At 45.3% G+C, this 20,413-nt stretch overlaps 1 protein-coding gene across 4 annotated transcripts; it reads left to right on the forward strand.

The window, feature by feature from the left end:
• Positions 1–1,554: 1,554 nt before the first annotated feature.
• tnpo1 (transportin 1) lies at positions 1,555–20,413 on the forward strand. Of its 4 annotated transcripts, none has more exons than XM_084486727.1 (24): positions 1,555–1,672; positions 1,828–1,941; positions 4,030–4,105; positions 4,992–5,141; positions 6,060–6,166; positions 6,421–6,554; positions 7,055–7,136; positions 8,420–8,542; positions 9,682–9,800; positions 10,145–10,205; positions 11,655–11,832; positions 12,208–12,360; positions 13,085–13,310; positions 13,814–13,985; positions 14,231–14,317; positions 14,515–14,622; positions 14,903–15,061; positions 15,488–15,575; positions 15,814–16,116; positions 17,981–18,056; positions 19,023–19,122; positions 19,497–19,571; positions 19,882–20,021; positions 20,288–20,413. In XM_084486727.1, exons 2-23 carry the CDS (start codon positions 1,837–1,839, stop codon positions 19,987–19,989), a joined length of 2,790 nt encoding a protein of 929 aa, XP_084342853.1. In that variant the 5' UTR covers positions 1,555–1,672; positions 1,828–1,836; the 3' UTR covers positions 19,990–20,021; positions 20,288–20,413. The 4 variants fall into 4 exon arrangements, with proteins under 4 accessions (XP_084342853.1, XP_084342854.1, XP_084342855.1 ...); XM_084486728.1 differs by lacking the exon at positions 1,555–1,672 and having other exon boundaries at positions 1,679–1,941; positions 14,515–14,664; positions 15,814–15,912; positions 16,021–16,116; XM_084486729.1 differs by lacking the exon at positions 1,555–1,672 and having other exon boundaries at positions 1,679–1,941; positions 15,814–15,912; positions 16,021–16,116.

Genomic DNA, 20,413 nt, shown 5'->3' on the forward strand with positions numbered 1-20,413 from the left:
TCGTTCTCTCGCGTGATTTCCTGGAGCCCATCTGTTACCATACAGGCTTCGAGCGCGGTGAGGTTGGAGCATGGGGTTGGAGACGGTTGTCAAGTCACAGGTTGCTGTCAAAAGTTCAAGGGTGCGCGCGTTTTTTTGCCGAGGACGAGCCCGCTATGCTCCGCCCGCCCACCGGTGTGTTGACGCAACCTAGGAGGGTTCGGGCAAGATATGAATAGCCTTTTGGATTTATTGTTAGCGCAAATCTGCATTCAATGCAACACATATAACACATTACATCATACTCATACTTGTGTGAAGACGTACATATGCTCATACATCATGGTCATTCTTACATATTTATGAAGACGCACATATACTGTCAAGCAACTAAATATGCAAAGACAAACACCACACAACCCAAAACACACCAAACCTTAACACTGACTACACTGAAGTGTATAAAAAAACGTGCACTGTAGGCTACATGGTTTGATGCACAACGTCATGATGATAAGGTGCCATATACGTCTAGGCCACAGGGGGCAATATTTGGATACATTCATTTGATTATTGTTTATTTATTTAATTAGTTATGAATGTGCTCATGTTTTTATGCATCAATTAAATAATCTATTAATGTATGTAAATATGTTAGTGCTCTCTCATAGATAGACAAGGGCCGTGTCCCAATTCAGGGGTTGCATCCTTCGAAGGACGCATTTGAAGACCGCATACGTCACAGCGGCGCGTCAAGTGCCGTCCCATTTCGAAGGCTCCTTCGAATGCGGCCGAGATATGCAGCCTTTGTTTCCCGGATTTGAAGGACGCATCGGATGCATCCTTCACGGCCCAACGTATCCCAACATTCATTGCGCGTTGGATATTTTTTCAGAAATGGCGCGGAGAGAGCGGAAGCAGCAGCTGCAGCGAATACATATTTAATGACAAAACTATGTAAAAACATTTTTTTTATATAAATGTAAGGTTGGGACCATTTTAAATATGTAAATTTATTGTCAAAGTTTAATTACATTAACGCTAGACATATAACGTTAAACTAATTAACGTTAAGCCAACGTCCTCTCTTCCTCTTCACCCGCCGGCTCCGGCGGTGAATCTTCTCCCACTCCTCCAATAAAAGATAAAACATAACCAATAAAATGATCATTTCTGGCTCCATATATCTCCTCCACTGTCCGGTTTGAACCGCAGCTGTCAGGGTTGCTAGGAGACAGGAGCGGCGCGTGGTCACGCAAGGTAAAGGACGTTAACGGCTGGTTGCGCAATCCGGAAATGCTCCGTAGGCTAGACCGTCCCATTCCACAACGCTCGTTCGGCCTTCGATGCAGCCTTCGCGGTCTACGAAGGCTGCATCCTTCGAAGGACGCATCCTTCGAAGGATGCAACCCCTGAATTGGGACACGGCCAAGGTGTTCTCTGCGTGTATGTAAGTAAACAGTGCGGGTGCTAGGACCTCCGCGGATGCACGTTGAGCAGCCAGCGCCCTCATACTAGCAGCGGTCCTATCGCGAGATGAACGTGATGTTCGGCCGCTAGCCCTGGAAGCTACTGTAGCCAGTCTATAGCCAGCTAGCTAACAGCCAATAGGTGGCTTGTTGCGAAAACGGATGTTCCGAGGTTGACAGGTCGATGTCTGAGAAAGCCCATTACTGAGTGGCGTGTTAGCTAGGTAAAAGAAAACCCACTCACTGGCTCGTCCTTACACAACGTGTCGGGGTTATTGGGGCCTACTGTCGCTCTCCGGAACACACCTTTATGGACTCGCGTTTTTAAACCGACGGGTTATGTGTTGACATATTCATTCTCTGCCCTTTTCCACTGCAGCAAATCAAGATGGAGTGTGAGTGGAAGCCAGACGAGCAGGGGCTCCAGCAGATCATACAGCTCCTGAAGGAGTCCCAGTCGCCGGACACGTCCACCCAGAGATCCGTCCAGCAAGTATCCTTCCATGCCTCCGACGATCCCCTCCTTAGACGGGACTGGGTTCGATCCCCTCCTTAGACGGGACTGGGTTCGATCCCCTCCTTAGACGGACTGGGTTCGATCCCCTCCTTAGACGGGACTGGGTTCGATCCCCTCCTTAGACGGGACTGGGTTCGACCCCCTCTTTAGACGGGACTGGGTTCGATCCCCTCCTTAGACGGACTGGGTTCGATCCCCTGTGTAGACGGGACTGGGTTTGTTTGGTGAACCAGATAGTCTGACGTGTGGTAGTATGGATGTTGTGCCACGGATTGAAGCAAACACCAGAGTGGTCGGTGTGTTGTTCTCCGGCTCTCTGGCAGCCAACATGTAGTTCTCAACAGCACGTTGAGTCGGTTGTGTGTGTTGTAAACAACAGGGTTTGACTGCCAGGATGGTTTTAGGGTCGCTCCTACCATCATTTGGGAATCCGTCACCTTGCGATCGCCCTCTCTCGGCTCGTGGTTAGGGGATGGATGATCGCTCCTTAAAAAAATATTTTAAAAAAAGATCAGTCCTAAGGATTCGTGGAGGAAAATTGCATTCGTTTAATTAACGTTACGTTGTGGTTGCTTGACTTTAAACGGCGATATCATAATCTAAATACCGTAATAACTGCAATATTACACTAATTTAACTTCTACTGTACAGTGTTCGGATGTGTTGTTGGGTTTATACTCTTATCCAGTGCGTCCTGTTATTGGCTAACGATGAAGGCTGTGGTATATTGTCCATGGCTTGCTATGGTGTAACTGGTGTGTTTCACTTGATCTGGAATGGGACGTGTTTTCGCATTGAATGTCAACATAATTAACCTAATGTGACCGATATTAGGTCACTAGAGCCGACTGCATTCCCAGCTGCAGATGAACAGGATAGAGACAACCTCTTTGATGTAGACCATCTTTAATTAGCAGTGCTTCTCAAGATTTACGGTTGTCCTTGCCATTCTGTTTTCTATTTTATTTTATTGAAATCACAACAATTACAAACATATGAATGAACATAATGATACACTTGGAAAGCTATTAATTTCAAGTAACAAAGCACTTTTCAATAAACACAGGGTAAACATAAGAAGGAGGCAAACAATTAGATTAAAGAGAGGCCCATTGCAAACAACAGCTGTAGTCGAGTTGAAGTCTAATCATGGGAGACTTTATATTGCATGTCTTTCATCCAGTTATGTCTGTGCCTTCTTCAGGGCAGTCTGAGATATTCCAATAACCAAACCTCTAGAACAAAGACCTTGTTCTGTCATCCCTATTGATATGCTATATTAAGAATGTATGTCTTCTCCATTTCACTATTTGTTGTATTATTTTTGTTTTGTTACTGGCCATTGTACTGGCTTTTCCTTTTTAATATCCCATTTTAATTTAATTGAGTTGTATATTCTCAATATGCTTAACAAGCCTTTCTTATAGTTATCATTTTAATTCTGACAGTGTTTAAAGGGCCTTCTGTTAACCATTGTTTGGCTTCGCTTTATTATTCAATCACAATTTGCATCAATAGATAAATAGTCAAAGAGGTTGTGGATCCTAGGTCCATCTGGTGGTACCCGGTACACTGTTGTATAGTGCAGTGGAGGGAGGGTTGTAATTAGATTCCTATTCTGGCTAGCTAGCTAGCTAGCTGCAGCAGCTGTACTTGGCCAGAATACAAATCTCATTACAAGCTAACTAGCCAGCTAGCTTTGACATTTACAATCCTTTTTGTAAGAGTTGTATGCAGCGTAGAGGATTCACTGCATGACAGATCTCTGCCTATGGCCCTTGGGTATAGACTCATGATCAGTTGCTATTTTTTTTATTTTTATGAATTGTCCCCTTTGGCAACAAATAAGATCAAATAAATACAGTCAATGGCTTTTTAGTAGGCCTACAACATATTTTGATTTGAAAACAAATGACTGTTTCTTCTCTGCATTGCTGATCGCAGGATTTAAAAAAAATCATGTTCATACGTGTTGGATGATTAATTCACTGATTTGCATTATGACTGAATGTGGTTTTGTAGCTGCTAAATGTTGTACACATCTTCCTTAATGCCTGTTCCCAGAGACTAGAACAGCTCAACCAGTATCCTGACTTTAACAACTATTTGATATTCGTTCTCACAAAGTTAAAATCAGAAGGTAAGATTTTTTCTGACTCTTTCAAGACATTGTAATGACCCTGGATGGTAAAAAGGTGGAAAGGTCCTTATCACAGAGATAAATAACATTACAGAAAACAATACAGTATCACACAATGTGTTCAATGGGAAACATCTCAGCTGTGTTCCTCAAAGCACACAGTAGTTATTTAATATATAAATATTATACATTTAAATAGTATATGAATATAAAAATAAGAATACTAATTGCCATCTCTTTGCCTTAACAGTACATTTATTGATGTAATCCGTTTCTTCTTGAGTGAGCGGTCTGCCTGGATATGGCGTGGATACTCAGATGATAGGGCTCTCAGAATATGGGTCACTCTAAATTTAAACGTAACGCCTAGCAACGCTCAACTCTTGACCAGGCTGTCTGTGCCATAGACGGCCCGATTGTTAAGACATTCAGGGCTACGGGGTTATAGGACTGTTGTCAAATCAGATATCAACTAGTTAACCAACCAAACTCTTCTGTATATACCGGCCCTATTGTTTAGAAAAATATGCCTGTGAGGTTTTATTTAGGTTTTAAGTAGATTATCTTTTTTTATATTTTTCACAATCATAAATCATAATTGATAAACATACATGTTTTTGTAACACTTGTCAGAACATTTTCACAGGTTTAGATGAGGATCGTCTTCCAAATATTTACTCAGAAACACAAACAGATTGTAGCATACTAATGGCTGGTGTGTCATCTTTATTTTCTAATTTTTCTCTTCTTATTTTCTCACGTGTTGGGCTAAAACGGCAGGATTATTCCGGGACAATGATGGTTGACCGTGTCCTTGTGTATCATATTTTATATATATATATATATAATATTCCGAAGGCTCTAACCGGATTATCTTCCCTCTAAGATGAGCCCACTCGCTCCCTGAGTGGACTGATTTTGAAGAACAATGTCAAGGCTCACTACCAGTCTTTTCCTAACGGCGTCTCGGACTTCATCAAGAATGAATGTCTACAAAACATTGGCGATTCCTCCCCCCTTATCCGGGCCACTGTGGGTGAGTAGCCCCATGGTTTTTATTTCAACTTAAACTGTTTGTTATATAGCTTGTTGCTCAGAGTTTACCTGCTGATCTCTCCTGAACAGTGACTCATTCTTACAGAATAATAATATTTGAACTTCATACTTCAACTTCACTTGTTCTCTACAGACTCTTAACACAGAGATCCATGTTTCATGGGTTAAATATTAAACTTAGTCAAATTAGTAAGGTTGTAAAAACAAAATCTGTAATGCAAACAATATGCAACAGTAATAGATGCTGTTGCACAGCTTGTAATATTAGCAGAGTGGATATTGCACATATAGTCGTGACAGTGCGTGCCTTTCCCCAGCGGAAACAGCTGAACACAAGCCAGCAGTGATCTGTCTATGAAAGATAAATCATGCTTCAAAACTTAACCACATTTGTTGTACACCCAGTAACATGTTTAAAATCCATCAGTGTTAGTTGATTTTGGAAGAAGATTTTGCAAAGGGAAGAAGTGTGTGGTTCGACCACTTGGTATTTTTATAAAAAAAATATTTATTTTATTAGTAACACTGTGTTATGATGCAGAGGTTGGCTGGATTAGTTTATAATAACCAACTGTTTCTCATTTTGTAATACAACATCGAAATCAAGAACAAATGGTAGTTTCTTTGATATATAAAAAACAAACAACTATTGTTTCAACATTTGAAGCACACCATGTAATGTTTTAGATCTTCATTGCTGGAAGCTATGCTTGCAGGATGAACACATGTGGTAAACTCTGTTGTGTTTATTTATAGGGTACACTTTTGGGCAGGGGGCTAGGGTTGAATAATGACGTTAGCAAGAAGATGTCAGTTCATCTAATCAGTCCGTCCTCAAATGTTGTGTTCATGTCATGGTGCTGGAGGTGACCTCACCATAACCCGTCCTCCCTGCCAGGTATCCTCATCACAACCATCGCCTCTAAAGGAGAGCTACAGAACTGGCCCCAGCTCCTGCCTAAACTGTGCCTCCTGCTGGACTCTGAGGATTACAACACGTGTGAGGTAAGTGTAATTACGTGATACGGATCTTTAGACTTGCCCTAGTTTTCGCGTTATTTAACTCCAGTCAGATGAAGTGGGCTTGAATATTGCAACTGTGTTTAAGTATAGAATATCACAACAGACGGTGACATATTGTGGTATGAGGGCCACGAAGACGTCCCTTTTTGGTTCACACCGCAGTGCGCAGTTCATGCACAGTGACGTTAACTAAGGCTTTAAAGTGGGCCGGTCTGTTCTGCATCTTCCTCTCGCAGGGTGCGTTCGGCGCGCTGCAGAAGATCTGTGAGGACTCTGCGGAGATCCTGGACAGCGATGTTCTCGACCGGCCGCTCAACATCATGATCCCCAAGTTCCTGCAGTTCTTCAAGCACATCAGCCCTAAGATAAGGTGTGCTTCATCCGACTGACTTTCCAATGTGGGATGATGGGTTAGACATGATGGGAAGACAAGTAAATTACAAGTTTAAGCTGCATCAATCCATCAAATTTCAACTAGCTCGTAGCTTAAAATAGACCTAGACATATCTGTAGTCAATGCTGATCCATTATTTCATTAATGTAAAATCACATCCTATAACTGATAATATAATATAATAATAACTGTAATCTACACTGGCCCGACCCGTTTTTCTCTTTGTTTACATACCTGCTGCACCTCCATTTTCGCAATAGCCCAGAACAAACTGTTCTAGAGAGGACGGAATCTTATCTTATCTTATCCTAGGAATGCTATCTTACGTGAAAGCTCTGAACCATAATCCCCCAGACCTTGACAGGAACCGCGTTCAGACACGGCTACCGCTACGCCAACGCGAAGTTGATCTGCTAAAGTGATGAAGATGCATTGTGGTGATGTTTTTTTTGTAAAATGACATCCGCTCGTTGCAGGTCTCACGCCATCGCCTGTGTCAATCAGTTTATCATCAGCCGAACCCAGGCTCTGATGTTACACATCGATCCCTTTGTGGAGGCAAGTGTCAACCGCTGCAAATATCATCTTTCACCAACAAGTTAAAGGGCCCCCCCATTACACCACCATGTGAATAAGTAATCGCAATCCCCATTTCATCATCTATCCCTTTTCTGATGTCACACGTGGGCGTGTCGGTCACTCCGGCTGTACGGTAGACAGATCAACTCCCAGTCTACCGTAAACGTGCTCCACCGGATGGATACTCCCACGTCGTGATGTCACGACGTGATGGATGCTGAAATCTGAAAGGTCTCAGTCAGCCCCAAGCACAGGGAGTGTGAATCTCGGTTCACCGGGAAAACGACTGGTATTGTGTAGGTCTGACGGAGCGGTGCACATGGCGGGTGACTGGGGTGGCGACTCTATTTATAGCACTCGCTCCGTCGAGTACTCAAGTCTTTTTTTGCCACGGACATTCCCAAGCCATTATTTAACAATGTACACATATGTTATATCAGCCCGTCCCGACGTGGCCGTGCGCTCCGGGCTTAATGGCTCATGAACATGACACCCGGTGTCATGGTAACCAGGGCACCCTTTAAATATATGCCCTGGTTCAGGACACTTTTATCGCCGCTATGACGGACTATCCTGGGAGGGCAAACACTAACCCTAACTCCATATAGCGCCACGCTCGGCCCATAGACCAACACGTGGCCTTTTTCTTTCCTGAATCCAGACGATTCAGCCAGAGGTTTTTATCTCCTTGTTTTAGTTCAACGCTCACCAGGCTGGCAAAGCGCGCAGCTCTCGGCCCGTCTCTCGCCGTGTCCACAAACAGCGTTTATACGCCTCTATTTTAATAGCGGCCCTGCCCTGTGAGACGGCCCTGACACGGCCCTGAGCCCCAGATGGGCCGTGGATAAACCTACTTCTCTAAACAGGAAATCAATCCCTTTTATGGCCTGTTAGATTGTCATAGAAGGGGGGGGGGGGGGGGGGGCGGCGGCAGAGTAATCAATCTCTTGTGTTGAGGTGGGAGTGACATTATTTACTGCAGGTTACTATTCGAATTCTATATGTTCTGAATTTCGGAAATCCTATCACTGATTTAATCTATTTACAGATGAATCGACCCTGATAAACAAAGTGTTTCATTTGGCAGGAAGGTATATCAAACAAATGTGGCGACTTCAAATTCTGAAAATTGGCGTGTGTGTGTGTGCGCGTGTTGTTGAATGATAAAGTAATTACAGAAGGCTTATGACAGGACACTTAAAAAGCATTTGAATTCCAGCCAACCAACCGAGCGTCTCGTCCCTCTCCGTGCGTTCCTCCAGAACCTGTTTGCCCTGGCGACCGACGAGGAGCCTGAGGTGAGGAAGAACGTGTGCCGGGCGCTGGTGATGCTGCTGGAGGTCCGGATGGACAGACTGCTGCCTCACATGCACAGCATCATACAGGTGAGCTAGGAGCGCTGCACTGCGTCATCCATGTGAATGGAGAGCACTGCATTGCACAGTGTGAATGAGCGTACTGCACTACACTGCATCATAAGTGTGAATGGAGAGCACAGGGTGATCGGCTGAGAGTGAATGGGTGTTTTGGCTGGGCGACATCGACACATTTATTCATCACAATAATTATGGGTCATTTGAAGCGCAAATCTTTTAATCGTAATTCAATTAGACCAGAAAAATTGGGTATAACGATAAGTCTATATTCATTTTGTGACAATACAATACCATTCAAAGAGGATAAACTATAATATTGTATTATTATGATGGATGAGAGAACGAGTCATGGTTCTCTCATCCATCTGGTCCAGATTCAGAATGAGTACTTTATTAATCCCCTGGGAAATTCTGTCCACTGTCCACAGGGCAGTGGTGAGTGTGAAGCATATCATCATAGCCTCCCCAGTAATCCCGTTTTCAAAGCCAGTGTGAAGGATCAGCCTCATCTCCAAGACACACTTTTCCCACCTTGTTCGGCCGATTTCCCAATCGGCCGATCAAGAAGGAAGTGGCACCAAGGGAAGTGTCAGTTCCTGGGTGTGTCTTTCCTTTTTGTCACGTGCCTATGATCCAAGCAAACACCACATCCTCCTCACCCCGTCTTACATGGGACTGTGTGGTGCCACAGGATCATCACTGACCCCTGTGTTTGTGCGTACAGTACAGTACAGTACAGCGTGGTGCTCCAGGCCCAGTACAGTACAGTACCCAGAGCTGACCCCTGTGTTTCTGTCCCTGCAGTACAGTGCAGTACAGTACAGTACCTGTGTTTCTGTCCCTGCAGTACAGTGCAGTACAGTACAGTACCTGTGTTTCTGTCCCTGCAGTACAGTGCAGTACAGTACAGTACCTGTGTTTCTGCCCCTGCAGTACAGTGCACTACACTACAGTACAGTACAGTACCTGTGTTTCTGTCCCTGCAGTGCAGTACAGTACAGTACCTGTGTTTCTGTCCCTGCAGTACAGTGCACTACACTACAGTACAGTACAGTACCTGTGTTTCTGTCCCTGCAGTGCAGTACAGTACAGTACCTGTGTTTTTGCCCCTGCAGTACAGTACAGTACCTGTGTTTCTGCCCCTGCAGTACATGCTCCAGCGGACCCAGGACCAGGACGAGAACGTGGCACTGGAGGCCTGTGAGTTCTGGCTCACTCTGGCCGAGCAGCCCGTGTGTAAGGAGGTCCTGGCCGGACACCTCCACCTGTAAGACATGCACGCACACACACGCACACACACACGCACATGCGCACACGCACACACGTGTGGAACCAACGTGAGAACCGTCAGAGGAGGTGAACTCGACCAGGGTAGTAACTCACCTGGGACCTTGAGGGGGTTGTCCCTCAGAATTGGTCCTCCTGACCTTTAACCCCCACCCCAGTGCCCCCCCCCACCCCCCCCCCCCCCCCTTCTGGCTTTTACAGCTGTCTCCGCCCCCTGACACATTCATCTGTATCCTTCCACACTAGAAACAACATATAGATTTATCGGGCCTATCCTTGGCCCCTGATTGGCTGAGACCCCTGTGCTGTGTGTTTCTGATTAAGGCTCACCCCGGTGCTCGTCAACGGGATGAAGTACTCTGAGATTGACATCATTCTGCTCAAGGTGAGTCCACGTGGTCTGAGTCCCCTCTGAAGGCTAGCTGGGTGAGTCCACTGGGTCCTACCCTCCAGTGGCTAACTGAACCCCCGGTCTGCATTCGGTCGCAGCGCTCGGCAAGCATGTTGAACCTAGATGGCCGCTAGGTGAATAAAGCGCACCGGGTCTGATAGACGTTGTGATGCGTTGGGATGTTTTGCCTGATGTATTATTATGCAGTTAAAGTGTGTATGTTCCTTGCACAATGTATCTCCTAATAAGTATAGTAATAATGTATAAAGCTATAGCCCATTTGTTGGGTCAAACAGATTGCATGTTAGCTGACAGGAAGAGTGTAGCGTGGTACAACGTCTGTGTCATCAAAAGCTATGTTTAGAGTACGCCTACACCAGAGGGCTGGCTTCTCTCTGTGTGTTTTTGCTAACCTACACCAAGGCCAATGCAGTTTTCCTTCCTGTTTTAGGTCTTGTATATGTAGCAAGACTGGTATATGCTTCCATTGTTATTGAGAAGCAAATTATAACGATCCACAGAGCTGTCCTGTTGCCTTGGTCATATGTGTTACTTTTACCATCTGGAATCGTTGGGTTTAGTTTATTTATTTGCGCAATGAAGGAATACAATAAAGGTACATGCAGTACATGCGCAGCAGAGGGACAGACAGCCCGGTGTAACACAAGACTCCTCCTCTCGCAAAACTACAAGAACTAAATAATTACTGGTGAATAACAGCAGCAATTAAGTTACTGATCAGAAATTCACAAGGACTTGTTTCCTTGTGGATTACTGTAATGAAAAGGCTACCAGTGTGTCTCTGAGTTGCTAGTGGGAGTATCTGAGTATATGTTCCGGATGCTGTTCATATTTACCAGTGGACCGCCTGTAATCATCTGCCAAGAATAACTGGGGAATGTAGTGTTGCTTAGAGCAGCCTATAGACGGGAATGTGTCCAACAAGTCCAACGAGCTAGACCGAAAATCAGGTATCTTTCACCGACCCCGAGTCTAACTAAACAATGCTGGTGTTCGTTCATTGTCTGAGCCGATAACAGTGTCTAGCTGCTGCGGGCCTGTAATCAGCTCATCCAATCATCACCTTCATACGGCCAGAGTAAAATGTTTGGATGGCTTACCTGTCCGTCTACATACCTCCTCTGCCACCTGCATCCAATCTGCCCGTGCACCCGTCGCGCATGACCAGAGTCTTCCACGAGGCCGACCTATGGCTACAGATCGCGGGCTAGTCCCGTGTTTAGTGGGAGTGTCTTTGGAGGCCTGCAGGGAGGGGTAGGATACATTCAAAATCCAGCTTACTCTGGCTTGACTCCAAATCGCCTACCCCAGCCCTGATGAACGACAATAAAGCTATGTAATAATGATAATGCACACCGATAACGTCACTTATGAAAAGTCTCGGTTGAGGTTGACGAGCGGCGCGGTGTGCGCTCTGTCCAGGGAGACACTGAGGAGGACGAGGCCGTCCCGGACAACGAGCAGGACATCCGCCCGCGCTTCCACCGCTCGCGCACGGTGGCGCAGCACCACGAGGGAGGCGGTATCCACGACGACGAGGACGACGACGAGGACGACGACGACCTGGACGACGACGAGACCATCTCGGACTGGAACCTGCGTGAGTGGGCCGCTCTCCCCCTTTGACTCCCTCGTAGATTCTGTCTCAACTCGATGCGCACTGTTTCACTTCCACGGCCACTACACACTCTGTTCAATGTATCTGAACGTCTCCATAATCCACGGCCGCATCCGAGGGCCGTATCCATCCTGGGACTGTTTGTCTATGTTTAATGCCGGTCCATGTTTGATTTTGGACTGTGTCCGTTGATAACATCCCTTGTAAATCTAAAAGATGCTGCAGTTGTTACATAATAATGACCTTTGCAGGCTAGGTTTAAGTCCTGCAGCAAGTACATGATTTCATTGGTCTCAGTCACACTTGTCACATTCAAATGAACGTGTGTGTGTGCGTGTGCGTGTGCGCGCGCTACAGGTAAGTGCTCCGCGGCGGCGCTGGACGTCCTGGCCAACGTGTTCCGGGACGACCTCCTGGCCCACCTGCTGCCGCTCCTCAAGGAGCTGCTGTTCCACCCCGAGTGGGTCGTCAAGGAGTCGGGCATCCTGGTGCTGGGGGCCATCGCCGAGGGTACGAGGGCCTGGCCTTTATTAATCCCCGGGGGAAACTCAGGAAGGAAATTGGCAATCCTAGGAGGGACATTGGGGAATCCAAGGTGGAAAATTTCGGAAATCTCAGGAAGGACCTTTGGGAATTCTTGGAGGGACATTTGAGAATCGTAGGTGGGAAATCTGGGAATAGTTGAATAAGAAAATGCAAAGCATCTTCTTCCTTCATGTTGGAGGAACTAACATGAAGATGATTTATTTTGTTGGCCCAATCTGCACATATTCACTCCTCACCGTCCCCGGAACGAGGGAGCCCTCTTCTGGGTAACTCCCCTTTGGATTTGGGGAGTGATTCCTTCCACTCAGGGGGTGTTGTATAGTGTGGGCCTGTGAAGCCCTTTGAGAATGTACCTGACAAAGTTCCATAAATTGGCTTGATGTCGGAATTAAATGTTTTTTTTAATTTAAACCTGCAGTATGTGAGTTGTTCCAGGAGCAGCCTCTAGTGGTTTGAGTTGTAGCTGCAGTTATCGTTCTGTCGTCATTCCCCTTGATTGGGCAAAAGTGGACCAGAAAGAAACGATTTACAGAGAAAAGCTCCTTGGACAGACTGACTAGTCGACGGGCTTGAGAAACTGTCTATTCCAGATATTGAAATATTAAGTGAAAAGCTGCAGGAGAAGAGTGACAGGGCAGGATTAACGTTGATGTTTAACGGTTGTTGTTGTTGTTGTGTGGACCTCCAGGCTGTATGCAAGGCATGATCACGTACCTGCCGGAGCTCATCCCCCACCTGGTGCTGTGTCTGGCGGACAAGAATGCCCTGGTGCGCTCCATCACCTGCTGGACGCTCAGCCGCTACGCCCACTGGGTGGTGTCCCAGCCCCCCGACTCCTACCTCAAGCCCCTGATGACGGAGCTGCTCAAACGCATCCTGGACAGCAACAAGAGGGTCCAGGAGGCCGCCTGCAGGTGTGTGTGTGTGTGTGTGTAGGAGTACATGTGTGGGTGTGTGTGGGGGTCTGTGTGTGTGCGCCTGAGGGCAGTATTTATTTTTTAGTGTGTACCTGGATTCAGTTTTTTTATGTGACACCACTTTGGTAAAAAAACTAAAAGGACCTAAAGAAATAAACCTAAACTAACCATAGCTAAATCTTAAAAGGCTTCTTCCATCCATCCATAACTAATTAGATCCAGAGTCAATAGTTTCTACTACTACAAAGTGGGGAAATATATTTTTCATAGATAGATATATGAAATGATTAAATGTTAAAATCCCTTTTCAGTTCTTATTACTGTCCTGTATTTCTGCTGGGACACCAATGGGATTAATTCAAGTTCAAGTTCATCATATTTCATAATTTATATGATGTTTTACGAGCTGCCTCCGATTAGAGTTTGAATAGAGTTCAGGACCACATGACTTTGACTCTCTCTCCTCCTCCTCCTCTCTCTTCAAACGTTCCCCTGGCCAGTGCGTTCGCCACGCTGGAGGAGGAGGCGTGCACGGAGCTGGTGCCCTACCTGGCCTACATCCTGGACACGCTGGTGTTCGCCTTCAGCAAGTACCAGCACAAGAACCTGCTCATCCTGTACGACGCCATCGGGACCCTGGCCGACTCGGTGGGACACCACCTCAACAAGCCGGTAAGCCGGGGGGCGGGGGGCAAGTCTGCCTTCAAATACTCCTGAACTGTTCACATTTATACAGCAAACAAAAAGCTGATCTGCTGTTTATTCATGATGTCCTCATAGCACAGACCTCTAGGTTCCATCCTGACCGTTTAACTCTCAAGATGTCATGAACTCAGGCATTCTCAATAGATGTATGATTTATTGTTGTTTAATAAGCGTCTCTTCTGTCGTCCTGTTGTTGTTGTTGTTGTGGTTAGGAGTACATCCAGATGTTGATGCCTCCTCTGATCCAGAAATGGAACGAACTTAAAGACGAAGACAAAGACCTCTTCCCTTTACTGGAAGTGAGTTCCTCTACCACTGCTTGTGTCTGTAGCGCACAGCGCTTTTTAAAATCAAAGTTGTAAAAGTAAGACTTTACATTTGAATTGGAGTCGGCCGTCTTGCTCAAGTGCGGGGTCGGGGGTTTGAACCGTAGACCTCATGGCTGGGAGCCAAACATGTACACTGCCACACTGTGATCCTCCATCCTCTCCCTCAGTGTCTGTCGTCGGTGGCCACGGCCCTCCAGAGTGGCTTCCTGCCGTATTGTGAGCCTGTGTACCAGCGCTGTGTGAACCTGGTCCAGAAGACCCTGGCCCAGTCCATGGTGAGCACCCAGCACACAGGAGGACATTCTGGGTGCATTTCTGTACGGTTCATATATATATACATATATACATAAAATATTTTACTATCTGTGATCGCTCGTATTTTTTTATTTTTATTAAAATGTTTTTTTCTATTTATAGAATGGTTTTTATTTGAAGAATTAATTGAGTGTAAAATATTATTGTTTATTATTACTCAAACCTACTAAAGGTCAATGGTTTGTTTCCTAAATGTCTTTCCTTCCTTCTTCCACTTTGTATTGTCCCGCCCCTTTCCAGCTCCACCAATCGCAGCCCGAGCAGTACGAGGCCCCGGACAAGGACTTCATGATCGTGGCTCTGGACCTGCTCAGCGGCCTGGCCGAGGGGCTGGGGGGCAACATCGAGCAGCTGGTGGCTCGCAGCAACATCCTCACGCTCATGTACCAGTGCATGCAGGTGAACCCCCGCAGACAGAGCCACGTGTAGAACACAGAGTGAAGAGCCGCCTTCTCCCCGTGGGACGTGGTCTGCGCTCTGGACTCCATGCATGTGTAGGCCTCTGGCGGTGACGATATTGAGTTGCGCACCGCCGAGCAAAAATCCTTCCGGTGGACATTTATGTTCTCTCAGGGACGCTGTTGTCACATTGGACAAAACCTGCTAGACGGGTTGCCTCCACAACACAATACAAAACCACTAGCTTGGAATCCGCTGAAGAAACCGACGCCATGCTATTCGCTGTACTTTCATTGTGCTAAGCCGCGACAGAGCGCTCACCACATCCTGCGCAAACAGGCCATAACCCTTTTTATAGACTCTTCTGGATTAGTTCATTTGAATGTAACCTCTACTGTTCCTGGGCTAACTCATTTCTTCCTCCAGGATAAGATGCCCGAGGTCCGCCAGAGTTCGTTCGCTCTGCTGGGGGATCTGACCAAGGCCTGTTTCCACCACGTGAAGCCCTGCATCGGTACGTCAAAGGGTTGTCGTTATAACGTGTGCAGTATAACTCGGGAACATTCAATGGGTTTCTTACTAGTAAGGGTTGACTACGAAGAATTTTACTGGAAACATAAAAGATATCGTTATGCCCAGTAAATCTGCTTAATGGTGATATAATAACAATAAGTTCAAGTTATAATGGGTATCCTGTGTGTTCCTTAATCTGTATCTGCGTGTCTCCCCTCTCTCTCTCTCTCTCCGTCCAGCTGACTTTATTCCCGTGCTCGGGACTAATCTCAATCCTGAGTTGATATCTGTGTGCAACAACGCAACTTGGGCTATTGGTGAGATAGCGATACAGATGGGTACGTGCCTCTCCTTCTACACCCGTCCCCGCGCCCCCCTTATGTGTTTGACATGCCCGTGGCGGCCTGTAGAACGACGAGCTGTGTTGTGTGGGTTCCGCCGCGCAGGGCCGGAGATGCAGCCGTACGTGGCCGAGGCACTACGCCTGCTGGTGGAGATCATCAACAGGCCCAACACGCCAAAGACCCTGCTGGAGAACACAGGTACCACATGGTGGCGCTGCTGAGGGAGGTGCACACGCACACCGCACACATATACACACGCGCACACGCATACACACACACACACACGTACAGATTCACGCGCACAGACGCGCATGCAGGGAGTGACACACGTGAAGGTTGGTGCACTCACACCCATACAGTCAAACACACAAAGTCAAACACACACACACACACACAGTCAAACACAGAGTTCTCAGAATGGTGTAGCTTGGTGTAATAATTAATGTTGTTCTCAGAATCATCTGCAATAGATGCATACAGGTTCGGACATAAAGTATAACTCACTGTTTCAGAGATAAGCAAGCTCACAAAAAAATCTAGAAAAGACTGATATTAATTTATGTGTTGCTGTTTTCCAAGATTCTAACAAGCAAGCCATGCTAGTGGCCAGGCTTGAAATTACATAATATTATATAGTTTGCACATTTAATGTAGGTATTGTAATTAAACAAAGCATAGGCATAATGTGAGGAAAATAAGATTTTTTTTTGCATTAAATAATCCCCCATATAGTCATAAATGTATAGCACCTGGCTGTTTAATCCAGACTTAAAAGAATACCCTTTGCTCCTATTGGTTAATACTAAATTGTGAGTTATTTATTGGTGAGTTAAAACCATAACCAATCAAAGCCTAGCTGGTTCACGACCGAGATGTCCCCTACTTAAACAGGGACACCATAGGGACTCTGTAGATGTGTACCTGTCTTTTCGTCGTCAGTTTATTTATTTGTTGCTTTTAGTTACTGTTCTTTAAATGTGGATGCATTTCTGCTAATTGATGTTGAATGTTGTTAAGAATAGCAAATGTTTGATGCAGGATACGTCAAAAAGAAAATCACAATGTGCGTTCAGACTGTCCGATCAAATACTTATTGTTTTGATTCTCTCCCACTTCCACCTTCAACCAAATTTGAAGTCCCTGACATGCCTCAGCGCTTTATGGATCAGAGGCCATACCTCTGTCGAGCGATGGACAGTATTGGAAACCGATTTGAATTATGTACCCATTACACACGACAAACGTAGCGGGAAGGTGGAAGTGGCCGAAAACGTAATGATAACGACACACTAATGAGATGAATCACACTCCCACTGCACCACGTCATGTTGTCTGGTCGTATATATATATCCTGCACTGAACTGTACCTCTAATGAGCCTACCATCTGCTTTCTGCATGCACCATTTAACTGTTCATAAATGCCTGTTTGTTAATGAGAATGTTGCATAGTTTTGTGTCTCTTAAACGTAGGTTCCTTCCTCCTCTGCCTCATACCAACCTGCAGGGCTGGACTAGTCGCCCTCCATCTTAGTGGCTGGGAGTCAATCTGTCATTTTAGAGAGAACAGACAATTTGGATCTTCTTATTTCTTTTACAATGAAAATTATGTGTGTGTGTGTGTGTGTGTGTGTGTGAGAGTTTAAGGGAGAAATGTCTGAAATCGCCGGTCGACAGGACTGTTAACTGGTCAATACGATCGCCAAATTTAGTCTAAACTTGCCACAGTATTAGGATTCCTCTTATGCGAGTGGCAGGAGTTAATTTACTCGATAGGCTTTATGACCGTGTTGTCAACAACCAAAACGTTGTTCTCCCTTAAACGTGTTTGTGTTTAATAGTCATATTTTGCATTCCTCCCCTCTCCTTACCCCGAGGGGAGGTTGTAATAATCTGCATTAGTGAAACCGTCTGTTTATTCACATACAGATTCTGTTGATTTTCATGTTTCTGAGTTCTTTGTTTTTTCTTTATTTGTTTCTCCCCACCCCCCCCCACCCCCTCCTCATTGCTCATGTCTTGGTTGGCGTTTGGTGGTGTGTAACCGTGGTTGCGTTACCTTAGCAATAACAATTGGTCGTCTTGGTTACGTTTGTCCTCAAGAGGTGGCACCCATGCTACAGCAGTTTATAAGACCCTGGTGTGTATTATTCAATCTTTTATTTCATTCATTTCCTCTCCCCCTTTCCTCCTCTTCCTCTCCTGCTCCTCCTCCTCCTCCTCTTCCTCTCCTGAGAATTGTTGCTCTTTCTCTCCCCCTGCTACTGTGGTCTTTCTCTCCCCTCCCTGTGATCTCAAGTCTTTTCTGTTTATTTAGTGTATGGATCAGTTTGTAATCATTGCCAACCATGTGACTAACCCTGTCCTCACTTATAAGGCCTTACTTGTGATGTTGTTGTTTTGCCTCAGTAGCACCTTCATGTATTACACATTAATTCATTTAATTTTCAGTTCTTGTCATCGTTATCTGTTGCTAACGATCTAAAGAGTGCAGGGGAGTGTCACATGTCTGCTGGTATATAAACAAAAGTACATGCAGATAAAGAGAGGGAGCATTATTTAAAAAATGGCCAAGTCCCTCTCTTATTTATCAGACTACCAGCTACATGTGGCTTTCTCACAAGTCCCCTGACAGTTTAGATAAGTACATTGACATTTCTGGGGTGCTCATAGATAAGGCTACACAATACTTTACTCATAACCAAAACCAACAAGAAGTTAAAGTTAGAGGGGAGAGACATTGATGATCTTTATATTAATATAAATATGCAGTTTTTGAAGGTGTGTTCGATGTGCATGCTTACATTTCTACTTTATTAATTAATTTAAGAGCAAAAGCATATTTTTATTACCTCCAAGAATGTTTGACATTCATTTTAAGTTAAGATAAGGTTAAGAATAATTCTCACCGACTCTTAAACAAAGCATCATTTTTCAGGAGCATGGATAAAATGTGTTAAATTGGAGAAATGTTATTTAGATTTAAAGAATATATTTTTGAATTGATTAAACAATCTAACACCCTTTTGGTTGATATTTGTCTTCTGAAAGTATGGCTCCGTTTATACGTTTGTGGTGTTTTTAAAAGAGGTATTCCCTATCCCAGGTGCACGTCTCTACGGAACATAAGAGACAATGAGGAAAAAGACTCTGCGTTCCGGGGAATCTGCACCATGATAAGTGTAAACCCCGGAGGTGTAGTGCAGGTGAGTGGCTCACCAATGCTGGAGCGCTAGAGCTTTAAAGTTCTAGAGCTCTAGAGCTCAAAAGTTCTAGAACTCTCTGGAACGTTAACGTTCTAGAACGTTAGAGTTCTAGAACTCTAACGTTGAACTCTGGAGTTCTAGAACTTTAATGTTGAACTCTGGAGTTCTAGAGCTCTGGAGTTTAAGTTCAACTTTAAAGTTGTAGAACTTTAACATTCTTGAACTTTAACGTTCTAGAGATCTAGAACTCTAAAGTTCTAGAACTCGAGAGTAGAACGTAGCAATGAGATGATCCCAAATCGTGTGCTACTTCAATTCCGCCTCCCTATCTCTTTCCCCCCCCCTCCCCCACTCCATTTTTTTTCCTCCTCTAGGATTTTATATTCTTTTGTGATGCAGTTGCATCCTGGGTAAATCCGAAGGAGGATCTACGGGACATGTTTTGTAAGGTAAAAAAAAATCTGGGTCATGTCTTTTAACAACGTTATTTATTTGCAATCTAACTACACACATGATTTGAATTATTTTGGGTAATGATCAGACTTGAAGGTACAACATTTACATTTGCCAAGCAAATGTTTCAGTCTACACTTGGAAGACTCTGCGCCTCTCCCGCCACTCTCTAAACCTGATTGTATTCTTAAACCACATTTCAATCAAACAAAAGTGCAACTGTTTGTAACGTCAAGCGTGAGGCTTACTCCAGACACCTGAGGTTGACGTGCAGCCCCGTTAACCTCCGGTCTGCTGTGGCTCCAGATCCTGCACGGCTTCAGGAACCAGGTGGGAGAGGAGAACTGGCAGCGGTTCTCGGATCAGTTCCCCGCTCCTCTGAAGGAGCGCCTGTCCACCCTCTACGGCGTGTAGCGCGCTCACGAGCCACGGGCCCAGTCAGTCGGGTCAGTGCATCATGTGACCTTGTTTTCGTGCATCGTTCCGGTTTCGGCCTCCTCATGTCTTAGTCCCGTTCAGAGAACCTAAACCTAGCTCGAATTCGAGAAATGTCGTTTTGATTTGTTAATTTCCTCAAATATTTCCTTTTCATTCATTTATTCAACGCTTTTCTTTTCAAAGTATTTTTGTAGGCTGCCCAATATTGACTGTATGGTTTTGATGGTTCTCAGTCTCCTTTTGTAAGTCTTTGTTTCGTGTTTTCCTTCTGCAGGTCATTCACTATCTGGAGACGATGTAGGAAGCCTCTTTCACCCAGGGAACATATTGCCCTTTACATTAGGGGGTCGGGTCTGCCTGCTGGGAGGGGGAGGGTTGGAGGGAGGGACGGGGTGGGGGG

This window comes from Micromesistius poutassou, assembly GCF_964030765.1.
Source record: "Micromesistius poutassou genome assembly, chromosome: 22".
NCBI classification, from domain to species: Eukaryota; Metazoa; Chordata; class Actinopteri; order Gadiformes; family Gadidae; genus Micromesistius; species Micromesistius poutassou.

Excerpts from the sequence above, each read along its gene's own strand:
- tnpo1 (XM_084486727.1), top strand. The coding sequence starts at position 1,837 with ATGGAGTGTGAGTGGAAGCCAGACGAGCAGGGGCTCCAGCAGATCATA. Across the intron at positions 12,361-13,084 it reads GCTGGGGGCCATCGCCGAGG|GCTGTATGCAAGGCATGATC; the intron begins GTACGAGGGCCT and ends GTGGACCTCCAG. Across the intron at positions 15,062-15,487 it reads TCATGTACCAGTGCATGCAG|GATAAGATGCCCGAGGTCCG; the intron begins GTGAACCCCCGC and ends TTCTTCCTCCAG.